Here is a 24578-nt window from a genome sequence, read left to right as displayed (position 1 = left end):
GATGTCTGGTTTTAGTCAGGCTTTTAGAAACTTTTTATTTAAGCAGCATAAAAGGTTGCTTTTAAAGGCCCACTATTTTTAGAGGTGTATAATGCAATGGGAAATAATTGTTTTTGACACCAAATGCCCTCTTTAAGATTTTTCTTTCAACACATTGTCTCATTAAAAATTAACACTCAGTTTGAATGCTTTGAAATACAAATATCAAAGACAGCAACATTTCAGAGTGGAATTATGCCATTTGCAGGGCACTGTAATTTGCAGCAAAGGTGACTTATTCTTTGTGTCACACTGGGAGTTCTGAAGTTCAGCAAGTGTTTCTATTCTTCAGATAAACTTCACCTGATAATTACCTTTCTTCTACCGAATCTGCAACAAAGAATATTTTTCAGTATGCTGCAAGTTTGGTTTCTACCATCTGTATTTTGGATCAGCTTGTATTGATCTCTGGTTGTCTTTGTTAGAGAGATACTGTTTGCTCTGCTGGCCTAGCTAGCCTGCTAAGTAATTGCAATATAGCAGAAGAAAAATATCCAGCTGCTCACTGCGAATAGAGGCTCACAAACTGTAAGCACCTGCAACTACAGTATTATTGCCTTTCTGCAAGAAGAAACAAACAATACACTAAGCCATATCAATAAATGAACCAACATACCAGCAAGTTTAGTAAATGAGCACAAGCTTAGAAAAACATTTTGTCTTTACTGTTAGGGCAACTTGCCAAACCCTAAAGATCTGGCACTGTAAACATCTAGGAAAAACGATGTTTTAGGGAAGATTAACCTCTCCAAAAAGAGCAACCGCCATATATAGTATAAAGTCATAAGTTTTCACATAGAAAGCCATCTACTGGCATGGCGGAACTAGGGGTAGGCAGAAGAGACAGATGCCTAGGGCGCAACGATTAGGGGTACTGTTGTCGTGCACAGCTAAAAGTTGTGTGTTTGCTTCAGAAAGACTACTATTGTTTATATAAATAAGATGCTGTGTAGCCATGAGGAGAAAAGGGCAGGTAATATAGCAGATAACAGATAAACTGTGCAGAATACAATGGTGTTTTACAGAGCATATCTGTTATGTGCTTGTAACCTTTGACATATATTCCAATTAATAGCTACCCCCATGGCTACAAAACAGCTTTCTTTATATAAACTATAGTAGTCTTTCTAAAGCAAACACACATCTTTTAACTGTGCAGGGCAACAGTATATTATATTTTAATAACTTTAATGCATTTTCAGTTATTGGTGTTACTGTAATTTCTACCCAGCTATTACTTATTTACCATGGAATCAATATAATTGAATTAATTCAATTCCTGGCTTTGGTATTACCTTCATCTCAGTAGGGGAATGGAAAAGTCAATTCTGTCTATATTATTTTTAGCAATGAGATTTTTTTCTGTGTCCCACTGGGAATTTTGAATTTGGGGTTTTAACATCTTTATTTAAATTCTGCATCTCTTCCCAAATATTGCTTGCCAGGATTATGATTGAATCCTTTCTAATAACTTTCAATACCGGTACTTTTTCCCATACAATCTATAAGGGGAATGTGTTGTTGTCTTTTACAAGCACTAAAACACAAGCCCGGTTGTAAATCACAAGAGTATTTTGTCTCTGCATTCTGTATGTCAAGAGGTCACTTGCTATGTTGAGTGTGCAAGAGGAAACGTGCAGAGATGTTTGACTACCTGATTACTGACCTGTCTATAACAGTTGACGTACATTCTTTAACAAATGTTGTGTTTAAGCTCTTAATTGATTAAAGGGGTTTGAATACATAAATAAAAATGAACCATTCTCTATTGAGCCAGCAAACACAAGGTTTAATTGGATGTCATTTATCTGTAGCAGTGACTCTCCAATCCCTTCAGACCCCACCAACACTGTACAGCAGCACACATGGATCCAGGCCCATGTGTACACTGAGCAATAAGTGCCATTTCTTTTTCTTAGGGATTATGTTGCATTTACGTCAATTTAATTTTATACATCAAAATATATCATTATATTTGTCTGGCTAATGTCAGAAATTGAGAAAAAGACAAATGTTTGATATTTGAAAAAACATCTCTGCTAAGGCAATATGGTGGCTCCCACACATAAAAAATAGATATATTCAGATAAATCATGTTGTGTGAAAGCTATACTGTCAATTTTAAAACGGATTTTAGGTCAAAGGATCAATATTAGATATGTGTTATATTTGCCCATAACAAACCTGCATTAGGCATAAGATAAAACACTTGACTCGACTTAAAAGATGCCCAGCTTGAGAATGATTTTGAAATCAGCTGAAGAACAGACATTGCAGTTCACAGTTACATTTAACACTTATGTACCTTTGCGAGAAAATCAGGCTAGCTGTTCTGCTGCTGCGAGGTGTTACTGTAACTTGTTTATGGCCACGATAATACAGCTGCCTGAAATGTATTGATTTCCCTCCTTAATGTGCCAGCAAGCATTATCCATTTGCAAATAACTGGCAATGCTGAGTTGAAGTCTGCCTTTGTGAGCCATCTCCCCACCATTTATTCCAGAATTTAATCCAACTATTGCATTTTGTTTAAGGGTACAGTATTGTTAGACTGAGGCTTCATAGAGCAGCACAGGACAATGCTACACCATTACTATATGTTTTTGTGCATTAAACATTGATGTTAGTTAAAATGTATACCCTGATAAACTACATCATGTTTGTCATAATAACATTAACTTTGTAATGTATTAGCATACATTCTTTAGATATGGAACCCCCTCTGTACCCTCCTGTGACTGTATCAAGTCCCTGCAGTGACTTTTTAACCAAACCTGCTATCTACCAAACTTTTAGCAAAATTTAAGGAATTTTGTCATTTCCTTTACATGTCCCTCCTTCCCTTCTCCCAGTCTATTCCCTTCCTTGTAGGTAAGTACAACAAATTCAGAGGCAAATTCTGGGTGCAGCCAATGACTGCAGAAATACGTGCCTTTAATACTTTAGCTAACTTTAGTATCCACTGAAAGGGTACATTTGCTAAAATGTTCAGTCATTCTTTTCTCTGAGCTACAGCTTTTTTAAACAACTGAGAAATCCCAGCACAGTTATCAACATATGCATTAATTTAACTAAAGCTTGAATTGTACTCCAGCATGGCTCTCTGTTGTGTTGTGCGAGGTTTCACATAAGGGAGCTGTTTATGAGATATGCAGATACTGTACAGAACAACATTAATGAAGCTGACTGACTGGGTTGAGACTTGAGGCTTTTAGGTTGCAGCAGTTTGTGCTGCCACCCTCCCTCTGTGAGTCAAAGCTTCATCTCAACAACAAAGAGTACTAATCTGTGGGATATCTTGATCATCTTGAGTTTACTAGAACATAAGGGTTTGAAACATTCTGTTTTGCTTTGATAATAAGGAAGTGACACACACACACATATATACATCTAAGGGCTCTGGCACACGGGGAGATTAGTCGCCCGTGACAAAACTCCCTGTTCGCGGGCGACTAATCTCCCCGAGTGTAATGTAATGTAAGTCGCCGGTGGGATGGCACACGCGGTGGCGCGATTTCGGAAAATCACCAAAAAAGCCTCTGCAGGCAACTTCGGCGATTTCCCGAAATCGCGTCGCCGCGTGTGCCATCCCACCGGCGACTTACATTGTCGCCGGTGGGATGGCAACTGGCGGCAACTCAGGGAGATTAGTCGCCCGCGAACAGGGAGTTTTGCAGGCAACTAATCTCCCCGTGTGCCAGAGCCCTAATGGTCAACAATCTATAAGAAAATACCTCTTAAATTACACATGCTGCAGTGCAGGGCTGAGTATTAAATCATTCTGTGCTGGCAAATTTAATCTGAATTATGCACAACTTTCTCTGTGTTTGAGGCTTTCCAACAGAATTTTACTAGAACAAGATCAGAGCTAAATACCCACTTTGTAGTTACAACACTGAAATATGGCCATGAAGGCTTGAGGGTGAAAGGTGCCAGACCAGGATTGGGATTCAAAATAGGCCCTGGCACTTCAAACAACCTCCACCAGCCCATTCAAAATTGACTGTTTATAGCATCTTACAGCAGCCCCTCTGGCATTTGCCAAAATCCACAGACTGCCAGTCCAGTCCTAAAAATGGCTCATGGCTTCCTTTGTTGCTGTGGGAAAAATCCTGGCATAGTACCTTTTAGGAGTGGTGAGATAGTGTTATTTACAAAGTGTAGGAACCCAAGTGGGTTCTGGGATTGACTGGGATTCAAAATAGGCCCTGGCATTTTAAGAGGCCCAAACAGCCGCCCCCCCCCCCCCCAAACCAGCCCAATAAATAGTGACTGTCTATGGCAGTCCCTCTGGCATTTGCCAGAATCACGAGATTGCCAGTCCAGGGCTGGAAGTGGGTATTGTTGGAAGAAAGGCTAATATTTTGCAGTGATACCTTCTAGCTGGCCCAGACTGGCAATCTGGCAATTATTAGAGGGAAAGACACCATAGACAGTCACTATTTATTGGGCTACTGTTTGATACACTAATTACTTGAAATGCCAGGGCCTATTTTGAATCCTAGTCTAGACCTGCCTTCCAGTCCAAAGCTGTATTTCTCCAATACTTTAAATAGCTACTGATCTAGTTGACTATGATAGTACAGTAATTGTTATTGAGAATTAGACCTCATGATAATTAGAACTCTTTTCCCCAGTCTTCTTCAAAATATATCCCCTGCTGTGTATTAACTCTTAAAACTGAATACACAGGCAACTTATATTTCCCCAAAGCAGATGTTTGCACAGACTGAAAGCCAAAGAGTAAAACATGAAACTGAAATTGGTTACACGCGGAAGCCCTTTCGTTTCTATCACGCATTTAACAAAGACAGGTAGAAAAAGAATAAAGACATGCTAAATAATCGAGTTAGATTTTATATTTATAATGAGAAAGCAATAATAACGCAATGCAATTTAGAAAACTGTCATTGCAGATCCCCAGAGCGGAGGCAATAAGTGGGCCAAGATGTTTATGGAACCCAAGCGGATTCTGCCTGACTTTTTGTACTTAATTCCAAAGACTTTCAGTGTGTGCTTCCAAATTCATTCTCTGCATGACTGCAGCACACGGTAGTACAGGGAGAAAGCTGCACCAGCAGATTTGTGATGAGGCAGAACGCAGAGAATAACATCTCACCCTATGTGAACTAAGAATTCATCCGTTATGCATTCAGCCCTTAAAAGAAGAACTTGCCATGTAATCATTATGCAGTCATTTACTGCATGTAAATCATGCAAATGGCCCTTTTTTATGCAGTGAAAACACATGTCTATCAATCACGAGCAGGACAGAAAAGAAATCCAAGTGCTGTACGTCCTTAATCCGCAACAATTGGTCATTGGATAGGACTTCAAAACATCAGGACTTCACTAGACAGAGGAAATTGTGCTGTTACCATTTTATCTGGGGTGAATTATAAATACAGATAGGAAGCTAAGGCATGTTATACTACTTTTATGTAGAAAAAAAAAGCACAGGTATGCAATCTATTATCGCGGATACTGGGGGTTTTCTGCATAAGGAATATTTCCATAATAGGTAACATAATGACTTAAGGTGGGTAAAACACACATTTAAAAATAAAAACAAATGTTAATGGTTATTTTAGCCACTGACATGGATTTATGTAGCTTAGTTACCATCAAATACAAGGTGTTGGTTCATAAATACTAAAAGGAAATTAGTAAGAAATGAATGGGAAAACCCATTACACAGAATGTTCTGAAATACAAAAGTGCTATTCCCCATAGAGTCTGTGCTACACAGATCATCTTGGTAAACGTTTGGGGTTCTGCTATTTCCAAACATGGTAAAAAGCACTAGTAGGTTTAAAAAGGTCCTGCTTGGCCTTCAATCACTAATTAGGATTGCTTATTTTGTATTCACATTATGACATATATGTGAATAATGTTATATCTGTATGGAGTGGTTGGACTGCACCTCTCTGTACTCAATATACAATGGATTATTAGAATCATATTTTGCAGAATATTGGGAGGAATGTAATTAAAGTTGTAAACGGAAAAAAATGTACACAAATAAGAATAAAAATTTGCATCTTGCAATGTAATATTTTTATTGCGCATTGCAAACTTTTTAAGGCATGCTTGAAGGTGGCGTTATCTTTTGAAGCAAATGTAGAAGTTTTATTACTTACACTGCGCATGTCGCAAACAATAAAAAACTTTCTTCCACTGTCGGAAGTGGTAGTGAAACAGTTTCCGCATTTGCAAAGCCAAAATAAAATTCACAGATTTGTTTGCACAGGCATAAATTTTTCCATTACCAACTTTGATTATATTCCCTTCTAAGTGGTTGAACTATAACTCTTTTTTTAACACAAACAGCACTTTATAAAGATGTGGGTGTTCCTTTTTTGGTAGCCTGGGCTGTGAGAATTTTTATTAATTAATTTAATTGTAGGTCTTCAGCTTATTCGCATGATACACTTTATTTTTTTTAATTCTCTCTTACCTCTTTTGGTGCTGAGACACTCTATTTTTATACTGATAGCATAGGAGCTGTCTAAGATATTGCCCTAGAGGGAAACTTTGATTTGGATGTTTTTATTCTATGTCTGGTAACTCATAGCAACCAATCAGCAGGTATCGTTTACTGTTTTTCTGTTTGAAAGGAAACATCTATGGGTTATTTTATCTCGGGCAAATGCTGTGACTTTTGTTACAATAACTCTAAATTTAACAACATTTTAGTAATCACGTTGCCTGCAGGTTGTACATCCCTGGAGAATATCTAGGAGGCCCAGCCTTCCTGCATGACTCAGGGGCCTCTGATCTCTCACTGCCATTACCTATGACACCATGGCACTACATCTCATCTAAACAATTGAAGAAAAGGGGATAGAAATATTAGTACTTTAGTGTAATACATTGACATTTCTGTCCAAGCGCACAGCTGCTAACACATTGTCTGTTACAGCTATTCCCAGCCTATGCTCGTATCTGTTTATAGAAAAGAAACATTAACCTTGTAATTTTTTTTCAGGGGAATTCTGTGACTGGCTCTGCACCCCGATCTGACCTAAATCGATCTAAACAGTTCAAATGCAGGCACAGTGAGATTCAGATGTGGCTGCATGTGGAATATATCATTTATTATGGGACCTGCGATGCGTGGAAATAAATGACCAGATTCATAAAATGTCAAATAAAATCTATTTGCTTGTTTCCCTCTCACTTACATGGCACATTAGGTTAAGAAATGCTGTTATTACAGTGATTCAGAATCCCTTGTTAATACCTAGACTGAATGCACTGTACAACTAGGTATGCGATTATTTGGTGACAAATCTTTGCTATTAGTATCCATGACAACATACCATACGTTTCAATGGAGAAACAACATTGAGACACAAATCAGATTTTAGGTAGATCCAGCATTTATTTTGATAACTAATCACTTAAAGCCAACTAAAGATTTGATATGAATTCCCTAACAGGCTAACACCATTTATATCCAGGTCTGGCTAGAGGTCATTCTGTTAATGAATATTAAATCAGTAATTAAACTGAGACTTTTACCAAAAATAGGGTGTATAGAGACGAGCAAGCGTTGAAAATAATAACAAAACTACAAAATAAGTATATATTATACCTGAATAAAAAGTTATGCGGGTTTATGGGATATGCTAGTTATGGAATTTATTCTGCCTCTGTAACTAATAGTAGGGGAGGATAGGATAAAGAAAGTGAGAAAAAACTAGAAAACTCTGCTTTGTATTTCTGTATAACCTTTAATTATGCTTTCTTTTACGAAGAAGTTATTTGGAATAGTGTATCTGTCTGTATTTACTTCCATATATTTACATACTGAAAAACTCAGTAGTAACAGGGGTATTTAATAAAGGGCACTAAGTTTGCCAAGGAGCAGTAACCAATAGCAACCCATCAGCAGGTAGCATTTACTGCCCACCTGTTTAAAAGCAAACATCTTATTGGCTGCTACTGTTTACTGCTCCTGTGCAGACTTAAGTGTCTTTTATTACAAAGTGCAATCTGACCGACAACAGACCCTTTCTGTTGAGGTGTCATTAGGATGCTTCCAGTCAGGACAGGGGTTAATTGATGGCCTCCTCCAATCAGCTTTTGGGAGAAGGTTTGTTATAGTCTCTGTGTTTGTGATCTGGCAATTATGTACAATTTTGGCCTTCCTTGATACTGTATTATTGATTCCTGATTCAGTAGCCTAAGTTCTGTGAATGGCTTGGTCTGTTGGTCTGTGACTTTCCCTCTCTGAATTCCCTAATACAGAGTCTAAGTAATTAGTAAACATATTATACATATATATCATACAAAAAAAAAGGTTTATGTTTCTAAGAACCTAAGCCCCGGATTTCAATTGTTATCAGTAGTTACACTTGTACCAGTGGAGGCAATCCAAGAAATGTACTAATGATACCTGTAATCCTATTCTTCATTTTAGTATTAGATTGTATGTCAAGTGAGAGAGGCCTAGGTGAAAATGAGGTTGGCAGCCTCTGTTTGAGCTGGATTTATGTACTAGTTTAGGTTTAGTAGAATAACACAGTGAACAATTGAGAAACAACAGCCTTCCATGTAAAATACTGGGTGCAGTGACGGCTCCACAGTTTTTATCCTGACAGAAATCAATAAGAGGATAGACTGCAGATTTTTGCTGGAATTTACTGCCTGATAAGCGATTTCTCATTGATCTTCCCACCTGATGTTAATGTAGAAAATAATAGACCTGCCATACCAGAAATGGGCCTAAATGCAGAACAGATGTAATTAAATCTTTTTGCTAGTTATTCTTTACAATAATATTATTTCAGTGTGCTTCAGGGACACTCATTACAGGAGAAATCCATGGGAATGGGATCAATAGATTACTACATTTAACAACACAAAAACCCCACACACTTTCTTTCTACCAGATATTTATTCTAGACAGATATCTCGCTAATAGTTCACACAGGCATAATTTACATGCTGTGCAATTAAGCAGACTGTGAGAAGAAACAAGGCTAATTCAGGTTTATGGAGAAATTACTCTCCAGCCTATGGCTCTTGTACACTGAAACAATGAACAAGCAGCTTTGGAACCATTAGAGGTTCATTAAACAAGCAACTTCATGATGTGGGAAAGATTCAAAAAGTTCGGCAGCAGTATATGTTTTATAATGCAATAAAATAGACAAGCAAAAATAAGAACACAAGCCGGTGAAAAAAATGAAGGGCAACTAAAGCCCAGAAAGTAATTAGGCTAGAATTGTGGTACGTATTAACTGCACCAAATTAAAGGTACAGCAGCCAACAAGAGTAACAAACCAAGCCATTCTTGCTTTATTTTACTAAGGCTGAATTTGTAATAAAGCAACTTAGTACAGTGGCAGGCTGGCATTTATATATAAAGGCTTTGTAAAGGTGTATGTGCTAGCAGACACTGGACACATAGTGCAAATATGCATAGTTTGGTGTTTCCATGCCAAAAGGGAGTCATGGCCATGGATCAATCCATGTGCCATTAGCTTTATACACTGGCCAGCTATTGTTTTATTTTGCAAGAGAAGGTCAGAAGAGCATGTAGTGTTTTTCTAGTTGTTAGAAGATAGAGTAACCTTTTATACCTTTTAAATGACAATAGCACAAGTACATATACAAAATCTCTTATCCTGAAACCCAATATCCAGAAAACTCCAAATTATAGTAAGGCCATCTGCCATTAAGTCTACTTAAAGCAAATCATTTATAAATGTTTAAATTATTTTCTGTGTAATAATAAAACAGTATCTTGAACTTTATGGTGACTAAGATGCCTAAATCCATATGGGTGGTAAAACAATACTATTAAGGTATACAATTATTAGTTTTAAAATATGCTGATACAAATTATGGAAAAAACCCTTATCCCGTAATTCCAAGACTTCAAGCATTCCAGATCCCACACCTGTATCACATATATGACAGGACTGAATAGGACTAAACTAGCTGTTAAAGTTGTTCTTCTGACTGGTTAAGAGGTAGAGAAGGTTGCTATTCATTGAAACACCAATGCATTAATATTCGATAACATATAAGACATTGCCACTGTTCTATTGCAGCCTTGTCGGATAGGTTTGCTTCCTATCTAAATACGGGAGAAGAATGAATTAACTGTCAGTGGCAAAGCTTTCAATACTTGCAAGTGAAATAAGTTTTGAACAAAACATGTCTGTGAAATGACAGACCTTTTATTTTAATCAATTTGGAATCAATTTACTGACCACCTGTTTGAGAAAAATGTCAAAAGAAGCATTACTTGACCTTTAAGTTACTTTTTTATTAGTTTACTCTTTTATCTATTGTGCATCATTAATTCCACTGTTCTTATAGGTAATTATAAGTAAATCTGGTGTCCTTTTCTAAATGTATCGGCTGAGAGGTGAATGTGACTTTCACCAGAGAATGATGAAAAAATGTGCTGCTTCCTACTGAGAACCAGACACCTGAGGGAAAGGCAATTTATAAAGACACAAGAGGATAGCAGACTGGTGGGCACTCATAGCGAACAAATGGAGCTTAGAAACAAATAGGGTAGTTTAGGAAAAAGAAGACATATATAGATATAGTATTGGGAGGAATATAGGACGTTGGGACATAACACATTGACAGTGGCTAGATGTTAGGGTTATAAAAAGTGAGAGCATAAATAGGAGTTGACAGGAAGAAGGTAAGGGCTTAAAAAAATAATGCATCATAAGCATTTAATCAGACGTTGACCTTAAAATTGGGAGTAATTGACACTGAGAGAGGTAAGGAAGTTGCTTTGAGGCACAATATAACATAGATATGATAGCCTTACTATATTGAATATTATATTTATATGTTATTATATTACCATCTGCAGACATTAAGCCCACATTAAAAAGGCAGGCTACAGTAATTATTGCAATTCACTCTACTATAAATGCTGCTATCTGGATTTGGCCATCATAAACTTATTCCCTTCAGGAACAGAATAAATGGAAAAATGCTAAACTTATATAAATGTGACAAAACTAATGACAGTCAGAAGAAATGATGAGGGGAGAAAATAAAGACAGAAGAAAACTAACTTAGCCAATATGCTAGCTTCAGACAGAGTTAGAAAGCATAGCAAATCAATCTTGTGCAGAAGTGATGGATCACAGAGCAGGATTATAAGGTTTGGATTTGTATATGGGAAGCCATTAAAATATTACAATTAAAGTCAGACACTAAGGAAACACCCTCAGGCTCTGAATATGGAGCTGTTTTTTTTTCATTACAGAATTTACTTTTATAAAAGGATAATGTTAATAGGAATCTGTCTCAATACATAAAAACATGCATAAAAAGTAATAATTTGTTTCCATAAATAGTCATCTTAATTTATAGCATAGCACATTGCTGAATTGAAGCACATATAATGCATTTTCCCAGGAAACCAAATTGACTCCATTATCCAAACCTTTAGAAAGAGTCTTGGAAAAAAATTAACCAATGATATTAAACCAACATCTGTCCAGTTATATTAAGAGCCATGGCATACTGGGAACTTCAATCTTGCTGGAATTAAAGGCAAAGCCAATGGCTTACTTTTAAATGGCCATATTTAAACCATTGTGATCAGCTTCAGCATGTGTTTTAATTGTGATCAAAATGCCTGGATGCCACTAATCTTAAAGGGGATGCCAACCCAAAAATAAATGAAAAAAACAAAACAAAAAAACAAAGAAAATGTAATTCTAAGCAACTTAGCAACTTAAATGTAACTGTTAACTAATTTAACATGTGATATCAATATGACCATACAGTGTCATGCACATGAAGAAGTTTTGGATGCACAAATAATTTGTGAATCTAGTAGGTAGCAGCATCCCAACAACACTTCCTTGTAGCCTGGACATGCAAAATCTCAGTCTGACAGACATGGCTTCTGGCTGGTTATGAGCAAATATATCTCCAAGCAGTTGCCTAAATAAGGTATCCGTAGCCTGCCTTCAGCCTCTGCAGATACTAACAGCAGTTAAGGGCAATAGGCACTAAACTTCTAGACTTCTAGGCATTCCCCCAAAGAGAACACAGACAAGGCTTTTTTTTTATAAAAACATATCACTTTATGCGAAATCAAGTTTAAAAAAAATCCTGCAATTTTTCTTAAAAAAAATAAAAAATTAACCCTCCCACCCCATGCCTTAATACAGGGACCGGAAGTCTCTTTGGCATTAAAGCAAGCTGAAAATCAGGACTGCCCATTATTTTGCAACAGGCAAGATTTAGTAACTTGCTTGACAATTAGGGGCAGATTTATCAAAGTGTGAATTTAGAGCATACCACAGTAAAAGTCCACTGTTCTCTATATTTTTCTGTGGAATTTTTGGAGGCATATTTATCAAATGCTGAAGTCACACTTCATTTGAACTTTCACCCATTGATAAATGCTCTATTATTGCCAAGGCCTTTATATATACTGTACATGCAGGACAGTCTATTTCCAAAACCCATTTTATATCTAGAAAGGTATCCTGGCAATTAAAAATACTGCAAGACCCTGCTGTATGTGTTTTATTTACTTCCAAATGAACTTTGGCTTAAGAACATAAGCTGTAGCAAATGCTACATGTGAAAAGAACAGATTTGTTATTCGTAAAAACGTAATGCAATTTAAGAGACTGGACATGAAATAATAAAAATGTGTCTCTTTACCTTGCATGCATAATCCATCTGTGCAGTTCTTGGACTGCAGGACTGGGCCATCACAGTCTTTCCCTCCATTTCTGGGTGGAGGATTTGCACAGTCTCTGCGTCGCCAATGCGTGCACTCTGTCCCACACGTAGACCACTTACTCCATGCTGTCCATTCACCATCCTCTGTTCAGACGTAAAACACATATATCAGATTGGGTGACAAATTGCCTTTTAGCGACAGAATATACAAAAATCTTAGGTTAGATCTATAGAATCAGATATGTCTGCTGTTTTGCTAACAAAATAACCTAAATCATAAAGTGTCAGTGTCGGACTGGCCCACCAGGATACCAGGAGAACTGGTGGGCCCAGGTGTCAGTGGGCCCTCTTGCTTCAAATTTTTTTAGCCTATTTCATGGTCATTCCCTATTTCTGTATGGAAACAAAGAAGATTGATAGATGGAAAATAGAATATAGTATGTAGAGAAAAGAGACTAGGATAATGAAGAGTTTGAGGGAGGAGAGGAAGAATTAAAGTTTTGAGACTGGGCCCATTGTCCAGGGTTTTCTGGTGGGCCCCTGCCATCTCAGTCCAACACTTAAAGTAATTAGGTAAGGTAGTCTTTATAATGGCAATTAAAGGAAAGGAGACAGACAGGTGATGCTGGGGGAGGGATGGGTTAATGCTTTAAGCCATGTCTCTAAACAAGAATTTCTTCCCAGAATGCTTTTCGAGTGGATCCACTTCCCTAGTTCTGCATATGCTGATTTAAAAAAAAACAAAAAAAACCCTGCATGGTAATAATGAGCCCCAATAAGGGCAAAACTGGTCTGCATTTGGGAATCTGTTTAGCATACTGACCTGGCTGTTCTTTAAAACCCAGTGGGTAAGGCTCAGACTCTAGGGTGCTCCATGGAAATGGACATTTTAGAGAGATTCTGGGATTGCTACCCAGAGTTCCTTCTGCTTTACATGCCAGTAAGGAAAAGTCTATTCTCAACCAAAATGCAATTTGTTACCTGGACACAATGATGTGCAAGCCATTTTCTGGACGCCTTGGCCTTCACAGATGTATCCACCATTAAGAGGTGCAGGATTGGTGCAGGTTCTGGTACGCTTCTGGTATCCTTTTCCACAACGATTAGAGCATGCAGACCATTCTGTCCAAGTAGACCAACCACCATTTACTAAAGAAAATCAAGAAATGCAAGTTATTAAAATGGAAACCAGATGCAAAAATGAAACTGTGAAATCCTATAGTGGTGGTTGACAAGTTGATCATTTATATACATTTATGAAACAGGAGTTCACCTCTGGTTAGTGGTAGCTTAAAATAATGTAACCCATTTTAGAATCAGAAAAGAACTTCTATGTATAAGATGGGTTTTTCTTACAACACTGTGTAGTTTCTAGATTAAGTATAATTGCATGGCTTGTTTGTACACATATAAACTATTTTCTCCCCATAACTAAACATAAAAGGATGGCTGGCTCTATCAATGTCAAAGTACAATATTTCACAGTGACAAAATGTATGTAAAAATATGTAAATATGCAGAAGAGTATTATGAATTGAAAACAACAGATAAGGTTATACCCTGTTTACAATTAGGGCATATATTTTCAACAGCATATTCTACAATGAAACCAACCTCTCATTTAACACTGATACAATTGTGTTTCTTGAATTGCAGGCAAATTAGTTTACTGATTAATGCATACATGAAGAATCTTACATATTTTCCTATGGTTTCAAAAAATGACCTTATTTTAAAAATGACTCTAGTGTGTACCCAGCACATTCCATGATCCTTACCATACACAATAACTGTTGCCGTGGTGCTTCTTCTTTTGCCTACAATGTTTTTGGCCACACATGTATAATTGGCTGTGTCTGAAAGTCTTGCTTGTTTAATAATGAGATTATGATCAATGGTGATATAAAAATTCCGATCTTCCACGGGATCAATCACATCCTCATTTTTCAGCCATTCCACCTGCATGAGAGAAAGGACATATAGCTGAATTATATTTCTGCATATTTGAAGTGAACTTGCCCTGCCCTAAACCTCCAGCTGATCTGACATTATTTTCACCTGATTGCTCAACTGATAGATGGTATGAGCACTGGTGGTGCATGTAATTGAAAGTTGCTTGTCTGCACTTGTATGCTTGTCTGCACCTCCTTGGAGCATCTCTTACAACTATTTTGGCAACACCTAAAGTGTAGCAATAACAATATATCAAATGGAATAATTTCTGAATGTAGGAGGGAATACATCTAGGTCTAGTAACCCACAGCCTTCAATGATATGCTTGCTTTGAAAAATAAAGCAAACACTACCTGCTGATTGGTTGCTAAGCATTTTTAAACCCAATAGGATTGTTTTGTCTCCAGTAAGGATTAATTATATCTTAGGAACAAGTTTCCTTACCCATGCTGTTATGAATTGGTACAATTTATTTGTATTCCTCCTTTTGCACCCCTGTATATGTGCTAGGGCCTGGGTGTAGTTGCAGCCCCTGAAATTCCTTCAGCTTCTCCCCTGTGTAACTGTATGTATAACTTTATAATTGGATATGCAGTGCTGTAATATTTTACAATATAGAAAATTTAAAAAAAGTACATACAGGGAAAGCAAGCTTAATATTAAATAAATTAGATGCAGAGATTAAGTACCATATACTATTCATAATATTCCTCTAGTATGTGTTTCTTTAATAGGTGCTATGAAATATACAAACATATAGTCCCTGTGTTTTTCCCCTTGTGTAGCTGGTAGCATGTGACTCAGCCCTGGTGCCTGCACAAAATGGAATAGCAGTAGAACATTATATTTTGTAAACAACATATTTGCCAGTAACTGTTGTGCTAAAGAGCTCTTGTCTCAGAAAGTGTCAGGCACAGCAGTAATGTGCAGAAATCCATAAATGGTCTCTTCACTATCAGCAATGGTCATTAATAATAGTCCAATGTCCTTAAGTAAATTGAGGGGAGCAGTTCAAATGAACGCAGAACAAAAACAGATGGTGCTCTCATGTCAAAATATCAACTTTCAACAAAACCTGACCAATTTTATATATCATCTGATAAATCATGGCAGATAACACACTGCCTGAAATTGCTCAATCCGTATAAAGCAAATTCTATATAATCTGTAATGAACAGAAGAATGAGAGAGGGTCAAATTTGGCCAAACAATTTGCTTGTTATTTGTGGTGCCTTTTTTCACTGGATTGTTTAAATACACATATACAGACAGAAACAACTGTTAAATGAACGGGTGAGGCAGACTAACTTCTCAATTGAGGTCCTGGTTCATAAATTTGATAATGCAAAACAGAGACTGACAGCAAAACTACCGGTGCTGACGTTGCAAAGAGTGGTTGAATTCACAGAGCGGGCGCAACTTGCACAACATGCCAAGGGCAAGGAGAGGCAAATAAACAAATTCACCAGTTTATTATCACGTACCAACAACACCCAGCGAACAGACAAATCAACAGGGAGGAAGGAAGATGAAAACAAGACATGCCAGAACATCAAGGATCTGTGGGTAAAGAATTTATCAGACAGGGAACTCACAGAACCAGAGAAGGATGTCTTAGCCAAGGGACTGAACTTTGCAGTGGCCCCACGGTATGTACCAGTGGTAGACTTCATCACAGCCACAGAATCATCCATCCACAACAATAAGATACCAGTGGATGAGGCTGAAAACATCCGGTTAAAAGTATCAGCAGCCCTAGCTAATGCTAAAGCTCCCCCTTCCAATCTAAGTCTGCAAGAGAGGAGGGCTCTGACATCACTTGCCAAGGACTCAAGTGTCACCATCCTGCCAGCAGATAAAGGAAGGTGTACAGTGGTACTGAATACATCAGACTACCATGCCAAAGTGTCCACACTGCTCAACGATTCAGACACATATGAGCAACTCAAGAGAGATCCAACAAGCAACTACAAGAAGAAGGTTATAGACTGCTTGCAGCACCTTGAGAAGGAAAAGGTCATCAGTCCAGCTTTGTACCGTCGCCTTTATCCAGGCGAAGCCACTCCATGCCTATATGGACTCCCAAAAATACACAAAGAAGGAGCCCCTTTGAGGCCAATTGTCAGCAGCATTAACTGTGTGACTTATAACATTGCTAAATACGTGGCCAACATCTTAGCCCCCTTAGTTGGAAACACAGTACACCACATTCAGAACTCCATGGACTTTGTCAAAAAAGTGAAGGAGTTAAAGCTGGAGATTGATGATACGATGGTGTCCTATGACGTAACATCTCTGTTCACATGCATACCCACTGCCGAGGCAATTGATACAGTGAGGAAACGGCTGAAACAAGACACCACCCTCAGCAGCAGAACAAAGCTGACCCCAGAACAAGTTTGTTCCTTACTGGACCTATGTCTCAATACCACTTACTTCAAGCACAAGGACGTTTTCTATAGACAAAAACATGGCTGTGCCATGGGTTCGCCTGTGTCTCCAATTGTAGCGAACCTTTACATGGAAGAAGTGGAAAAGAAAGCCCTGGACACCTTCAAGGGAACAACACCAAGTCATTGGTTCAGATATGTGGATGACACCTGGGTCAAAATTAAAGAACGCGAGGTTCCAGCCTTCACCAAACACATAAACTCGGTGGACAAAAACATCACGTTCACAAGGGAAGATGTGAAAGACAGCAAACTGGCTTTTTTGGACTGTGCTATAGTTATCAAAGAGGGGAGGGACCTGGATATTGAAGTATACAGGAAACCCACCCACACAGACCAGTACTTGCTGTTTGATTCCCACCACCCTTTGGAACATAAACTGGGTGTAATTAGGACTCTACATCATCGGGCTGAAACTGTGGCATCCAATGCAGAGGCCAAGGAGAAAGAATATAAACATCTAAAAGGAGCTCTGAAAACTTGTGGGTACCCAGACTGGGCCTTCATCAAAACCAAATCAAAGACCAACAGAAAGACCAGACCTACAAACAGAAGGGAGGAACACAGCAGGCGAAACAACATAGTCATTCCATATGTTGCTGGAACATCAGAAAAACTTAGGAGAATTTTCAACAAACATCGCATTCCTGTGTTTTTCAAACCCAGCAACACCCTGAGACAGAAGCTGGTGCACCCGAAAGACCCAACACCCAAGCACATGAAAAGTAATGTGGTCTATGCTGTCCAGTGTAGTGAAGAGTGCTCAGACTTATACATTGGGGAGACAAAACAACCTCTCTGTAAGAGAATGGCCCAACATAGGTGGGCAAACTCCTCAGGACAAGACTCAGCGGTCTATCTACACCTCAAAGAAAAAGGTCACTCTTTTGAGGACAGTAACGTGCATATTTTGGACCGAGAGGACAGATGGTTTGAAAGAGGTGTGAAAGAGGCCATTTATGCCAACCTGGAAAAACCATCCCTGAACAGAGGAGGGGGCCTGAGACACCGCTTGTCACCAACATACAATGGCGCGTTGACATCCTTACCCCGGCAGTTTCACAACAGTTCACACTTCCAGTCATGTACTTTGAAGGATTAACACCTTCATCAATGAGAATCTTGGTACCATTGTGATTGGATCATACCTTCTTACACCTGTCAGTTTCAGCTAACACCTAACTGAACAAGTTCAATGGAACCATTGTGATTGGATGTCTGTGACTCTACTACCATCAAGAGTTTAAATACCGGGGAATTCCCTACCAGTCATTTGAACTGAAGAAGCCACTCGGATGAGTGGTGAAACGTTTTCAAGAAAAACTCAGAAAAAGTCCAGTTGTTTTAGACTTAATTCTACTAGATACTGTATATACAGACACAAACAGATAAGGAATAATTCTCAGCAAAAACATATTAGTCATTGTTACTAATGAACTACCTCTTTAAAAAACCAAGATACTAAGCCCAATGGGTCTTTAAAAAGTGTATTCAGGTTTATTGATAGTGCTAGTCCATTATTCCATGTGACCTTCATCAGAGTCAATTGTACAAGCTGAAGTCCCTGCTAAAGATAACATGGTGCTGGCTAATATGCTGGATATGTAACCAGATGTATGAACCAACACGATCAATACATCTGGACACACATTTTTAGAGACCCACTTAGTGCTGTGCCTTTTTCTTTATATAGTTTCTTTAACTGTGAGCAACTGTTAGTGCAAGTAATTTTATACAGCAATACAAATAGTATACAGGGCCTTAGGATAGAATAATTGAACCCATGCGCTTCTCTGTGTCAGTCTACTGACTTAACCACTGAGCCACCCCCCCTTACCTTTTCATAATAAAGACAGAGAAATCTGTTTAAACATCTAATGAAAAAGCAGGTCTTTATAACATAGAACACTATTAAGCCTAAGGCTAGATAGAAAAAAACATGTTCTATTCTTAATAAATACAATGTTCTATTCTTAATAAATATATTTTCAAAGAAGAATGATGTATTATTTTTTGCAAGCTATACATTTTTAATGACTTGGGAAAACCAGGCCTAAATGGCTAACATTGGAACTGAAAAACAATACAATGCCTATTTATTCACCAAACTAAAGAGATCCACTTTTCCCACAGCTTCTTCGTGTATATTTGTCTTTGTTCACCTCCTTCCTCCATTGAGAGACAGATGTGTTATGTCTAATTATTCATTGATTGGTATCAAGAGATGAATCTACATAATTGGCACATTTGTTCCAATTAACAAAGGAAAACTGCCACATGCCACCAAAATGAAGTGTTATGTTAGCATAAGTAACCATCAGCATCTAAGAGGCGATGAAAAAATAGACAGCAACCAAGAGAACTGTGATACCAGGCCTACATTGCCCTAGGACATGTGAAGCAATTACTGTGATGTAACAAAAAACATAAAAAATGTGAAGCAGTACAGAATTTCATTACATAAATAAATGAGTACAGAGTACATTAATCAAACCAGTGATTATATGAACGAGAAAAGCTATTGGCGAGCAATTATCAGATATAAACTCAGCCACGCCAAGCTAATGTCATCTAGAAGTTGAGGATTTTTGGCAGGCACCCCAAATGTAGAGCCAAAGAGCAGGAGACCTTTTATGAGTAATGGCGTGTCCCTTTCCCCTGCTATATTAATGCTAATAGATGCGGTACTGCATACAAATGCGTGATGGCACAAGTTAAACCTGCCTGTTGTTTTTATGTTTGTAATTCTGCCCAGTGAAGTTATTGAACTGTGGCCAGAATCTGAGACTATAAACAAAATCAAAGAGTAAATTGAATTAGTTCGTATCCTGTGCTCAGTACCCAAGCTGCATGCTGACAACAATTTAGCAGTTTATTGGTATAATGCTATAAAGAGGTTTTAGAAGTTCACCCTAGCCAAAGAAAAATGAACCAGATTTTTTTAATGTCGTTACGCACGGTTTCCTATGAATGTATAATGTTATCTGTGCTCCGCTAACAATCCAGTCTGCTTGGTTCAGATGCAGTTAATGAGAATGGTTTTTACTATTGCTAAGCAGCCCACCTTAATAGTAGGAAATCTTGGGAATAGATAACATTGTTGTCACTACAAGGATGGCAAAATAGCACTGGATGGACCTTCAAAGTGCCACAGAGAAATAGTTCCATCATACTTCAGGTAACCAATAACACAGTACTCCAACAATACTCCCTCGTCTTGTGGCCCCCTTAAAGGTATTGCACTTTAGTTCCTACTATTCTCAAAGCAAAGGCTGAATGAGCATTTTGGTAGTGGCTAAACTTTTCAATCAGTAGTTCAGTCTGAGCATAAAGATATGGACAACAGCAAATATTCCATTGGGAGCAATTGTGGCAATGAAAGCAAATTCATTCTAATTCTTGTCAATGTACATTAATTAAGATTGTTCATTGATTTTAAGCTTGTTTGTAAATGTAATTGCTATTGAAAGTGATGTCTGTCTTTTCAATGCTATTATTTCTACTCCTGGCCCTGAGTGTAAACATTTTCATTGTAACTATATGGAGGTACTAAACTCCCCTCCGGCTAAGACTCCCGTAACCAATATGGAGAATCCTAAATAACTGTTGAAGTTCTAATGAATGAATTAATGTATATTGGAATGCTGCTTTGAATTAAACATGCTTTCCTCAAACAAAATGTTATGTTTAAGTTTACATGCCTTTTAAATGTAAGGTTAAAAGATAAAATGCAGGTTTTAATGGTATAACGCTACTGATCCTTCAGCTTCTTTTTTATTTATAAACCAATCGATCAAAGGTAATGGTTGTTCCCGATGTGGAATGTGATTAGTAAAAAAAAAGTCTGGGTCCCAAAATCTACTATTATACTTTCAAGCCTGGGCACTGTGTTTTCTTTATATTTCCAGAATCTATCTGTGTAAATTATTTAAAGGGGCTCACATTATGTCTCCATGGTAACTCTGCCAAGCTGTCGCTGTATACGAGCAAGCTAAAGCATTTGATAATCTACTTCTGTACTATATGGGAAGACAAGTTATCTAAACCTATTGGATTCAGTTTTGAGAAATATGGTAGGTGAAAAAAACCAGGCAAGGATAGAGTGCAAAGATCTGCTCCTCCCTCTGCACAGAGCACTGCCTTTATTCACCTGGATGCGGGTGACACACAGGCTTGGGTGCTAGGGTGTACAATACTTACCAACTCAGGGCTCAGCACCCTGTGCTAGATGAGACTGCAGAACCAGTGCCAGGAGGACTAGGTGCATGGGCTTACTGGATGGTGTTCTAAGGTTTCTAAGCAGTTTTTCTCTTGTGCCTATCCCTCCTTAAATGGGACCATCTGCATGCAGTATATAAGCTATATGTCATAAGAGCACATGACAGAGCTGTGACTCCATTTATGTTATACTAAGTACAGTGTTTACAGACCAAACACTGGGGGCTAATTTATCATACAGGACCTCAACTTTTATATTCTTTTTGTAGACTGATGAGACATCCATGTTTTATTCTACTATATAAAACCATACCATAACTACTAATAAACACTTTAAATCTTATCTTCAGATATCCCATCCCATATTATACCACCCTCCATTGTTACAAATATTAGAAGATCTAAATCATAAGTTTCAATTAAAAAGCTAATAAACTAAACAAAAGCATACGCTGTTCTCATTAAATAAGACTAACAGCAGTCATATTAATAGTCAATTAGTTTGAAAAGCCACCTGATGCTGCTACTTTGGAGGAGCTGCCATCTGCCTGTGGCATTTTTACATTGCTAACACTTCCTACTACAAACAAAGTATATTCTTGCTGTCCAACTTCTTCCCTCAAGCACTGGGAGGCAGACAGAATTTTCTTGCATGTCATATGGGTTTTCAATGCTTTTGATTACATACGATGCTTATTTTAAATCCAATAGCAGTGAAAAATGTTGGAAGGAGTCCTCATATTTCAAGAGGGCAAAGTTGCTGCATGTTTGAGTCAATGCCATACAAGTGATTTAACTAGGACAGCATAAATACTTAATACAAAGCTACTAAGCAGGACACTTGAATAGTTGAATCAGCTGTTCCAACAAAAATACGTATAGGGGCTGATTTACTAACCCACGAATCCGACCCGAATTGGAAAAGTTCCGACTTGAAAACGAACATTTTGCGACTTTTTCGTATGTTTTGCGATTTTTTCGGATTCTGTACGAATTTTTCGTTACCAATACGATTTTTGCGTAAAAACGCGAGTTTTTCGTATCCATTACGAAAGTTGCGTAAAAAGTTGCGCATTTTTCGTAGCGTTAAAACTTACGCGAAAAGTTGCGCATTTTTCGTAGCGTTAAAACTTAACGCTACGAAAAATGCGCAACTTTTCGCGTAAGTTTTAACGCTACGCAAAATGCGCAACTTTTTACGCAACTTTCGTAATGGATAGGAAAACTCGCGTTTTTACGCAAAAATCGTATTGGATCCGAAAAATTCGTAAAGAATCCGAAAAAATCGCAAAACATACGAAAAAATCGCAAAGTACCGATCATTACGAAAAAAACGCAATCGGACTCCATTCGACCCGTTCGTGGGTAAGTAAATCAGCCCCATAGTGTTGAGAAAGGGGCACATTAATGGCCTGGTTTCTTGTCATATGTAAAACTGGTGGGGTAGAAAATGAATTTACCTCTAAGCTCTGTGAAACATTATGGCTCATATTTGCAAATTTAGAGATGCAGTAGAAATATTAAAGTACTTTTTTACAGTGTCATTTACATTTGAGGTTGAAATATTCACTTGGACCAGTTGGTCCTCTAGACATTAGTTATTTGGCTCTAGCAGGGGACCACCAATTAACTTAACTTTGCAGGACACTTGTTTCCACTTGCTTTTAGAATTACATTGCAAGAATTTTCCTTGTGAATCTATTAAATGTCACACTGGTCACAAGAGGGCATGAATTCATTATGGGCTGATGGATTCAATCTCTTATATGTTGTACAGCGAAATCAGATAAAGCAGTATGGCATCTCTTGGTAGGGTCCTAAGAACAGCTGTAGTTTAACAGTAGTCATTGTGGCTGAAGTTGGATGTCACTGCTGTATATAATGCTTGGTAAATAGCAAAAAAAAAATAATATGTAAACAACAAAAACAAAAAAAAAATGCCAGATTTTTTTCTGTATTCCTAAGGGCTACCAATTCAGATTTCACCTTTTACATTTTCCTACTAATTTCAATTAGTTTTCTAACTCTGGCAAATGGCACTAATATAGTATTGGGTTAAGGTATTCATATTCATTAGTCTTCTTCTTTGTGCTGTTATTAGTATTGAAAAGACTACAAGGAGGAATCACTAAGCTTCTCTCGAATCTGGATGTTTGATCTTCTGCTTGACTTCAAAAGTGGAAAAAAAGAAAGAAAGAAAAAGGAATATAGCTCTTTTGAAAGTCAAATCTGCATGCGTTTTTTAGCCTGCCAAATGTTAATTGGTGGCTGTTCTGTGCTCTGGTACAAATGTAGGTTGAAGTCAATTAGCTGGCAATCAGAAATCCTTGCTTCTTTACAAGGCATATTATGAAGAATTAAAAGGAACAATCATTACTTCCTTAGACAATGTCTTTACACCTACACCCCCTTAAGATGCACTCAACAGCCACCTGTTCTATAGTGCACCAAATCACAGGCTGACTGCCTAATTACATCAAGTTAAAAACACAATTTCAGCTCTTGCTTAGGCATACTAAAATTGAGAGTGCCATACTGCAAACCTTTTCAGGAATACAGAGATGTGGTGTGTTTATTTTAATATGAGCTTGTAAAAAAAAAAGATTCCAAGTAAACAAAGAGTAGATGAATCATGCAGGATAACTTAATCTCAAATAGTACAAGCTGCCCAGTTTTCTTTCAGTTGGTAACCTTTATGAACATTCTGAGTGACCAGTATCTGTTAAATTAGGAAGCAAAAGGCGGAGGGATTATGAATTTTCAATTTTCTCATGTAATCTAGTCGTTTAGACTATGATGAGATACTGTATGAGGCTTCTTTTAACAAAGCTCTTAGATTCAGGCCCCATTGAATCAGTAAGAAACACTGCAGGGCTAGGACTCATAGTCACAGCAGTATGTGGTATGCATACTTTGATGGTCCAACAACATAGCAAAAATGCATATGTTCCTCTGAGAGAGACACTACATTAACAGTGCAACCAGAGAATCCAAATCCCACCCCAGCCTAGGAACCCATTTGGTCTTAATCAATTTCTGGTTAGGCCAAAGGCTTTTGTTTTGTGTACTGTGGCTATTCATGTGTGACCTAAGAGCACGCAACTCAGCTTTTCAGTGGGTCTCACTGGAATTGGTTGCCATATGACTAGCTTTATTTAGGCTTTTCAGATCTATCTTTCAGAACCATTACCAGTGCAGTATGACATCATTAACAGAGAGAATGTGAAA

The 24578-nt window shown here is 37.8% G+C and overlaps 1 protein-coding gene across 2 annotated transcripts in view; it reads right to left on the bottom strand.

The window, feature by feature from the left end:
* The window catches only part of unc5c (unc-5 netrin receptor C), a 221631-nt gene that overhangs the window by 37109 nt on the left and 159944 nt on the right, over positions 1–24578 (bottom strand). For both annotated transcript variants that reach the window (XM_004911103.4, XM_002936737.5), the window contains exons 5-7: positions 14508–14688; positions 13711–13878; positions 12709–12873 (exon numbers count right to left, since the gene is read on the bottom strand). In XM_004911103.4, the coding sequence (XP_004911160.2) occupies positions 12709–12873; positions 13711–13878; positions 14508–14688 (514 nt within the window). The remainder of the gene's footprint in view (positions 1–12708; positions 12874–13710; positions 13879–14507; positions 14689–24578) is intronic.

This window comes from Xenopus tropicalis, chromosome 1 (assembly GCF_000004195.4).
Source record: "Xenopus tropicalis strain Nigerian chromosome 1, UCB_Xtro_10.0, whole genome shotgun sequence".
Classification (NCBI taxonomy): Eukaryota; Metazoa; Chordata; class Amphibia; order Anura; family Pipidae; genus Xenopus; species Xenopus tropicalis.
The sequence above is the reverse complement of the archived record's forward strand: the minus strand, read 5'-3'. Positions and strand labels throughout refer to the sequence as shown.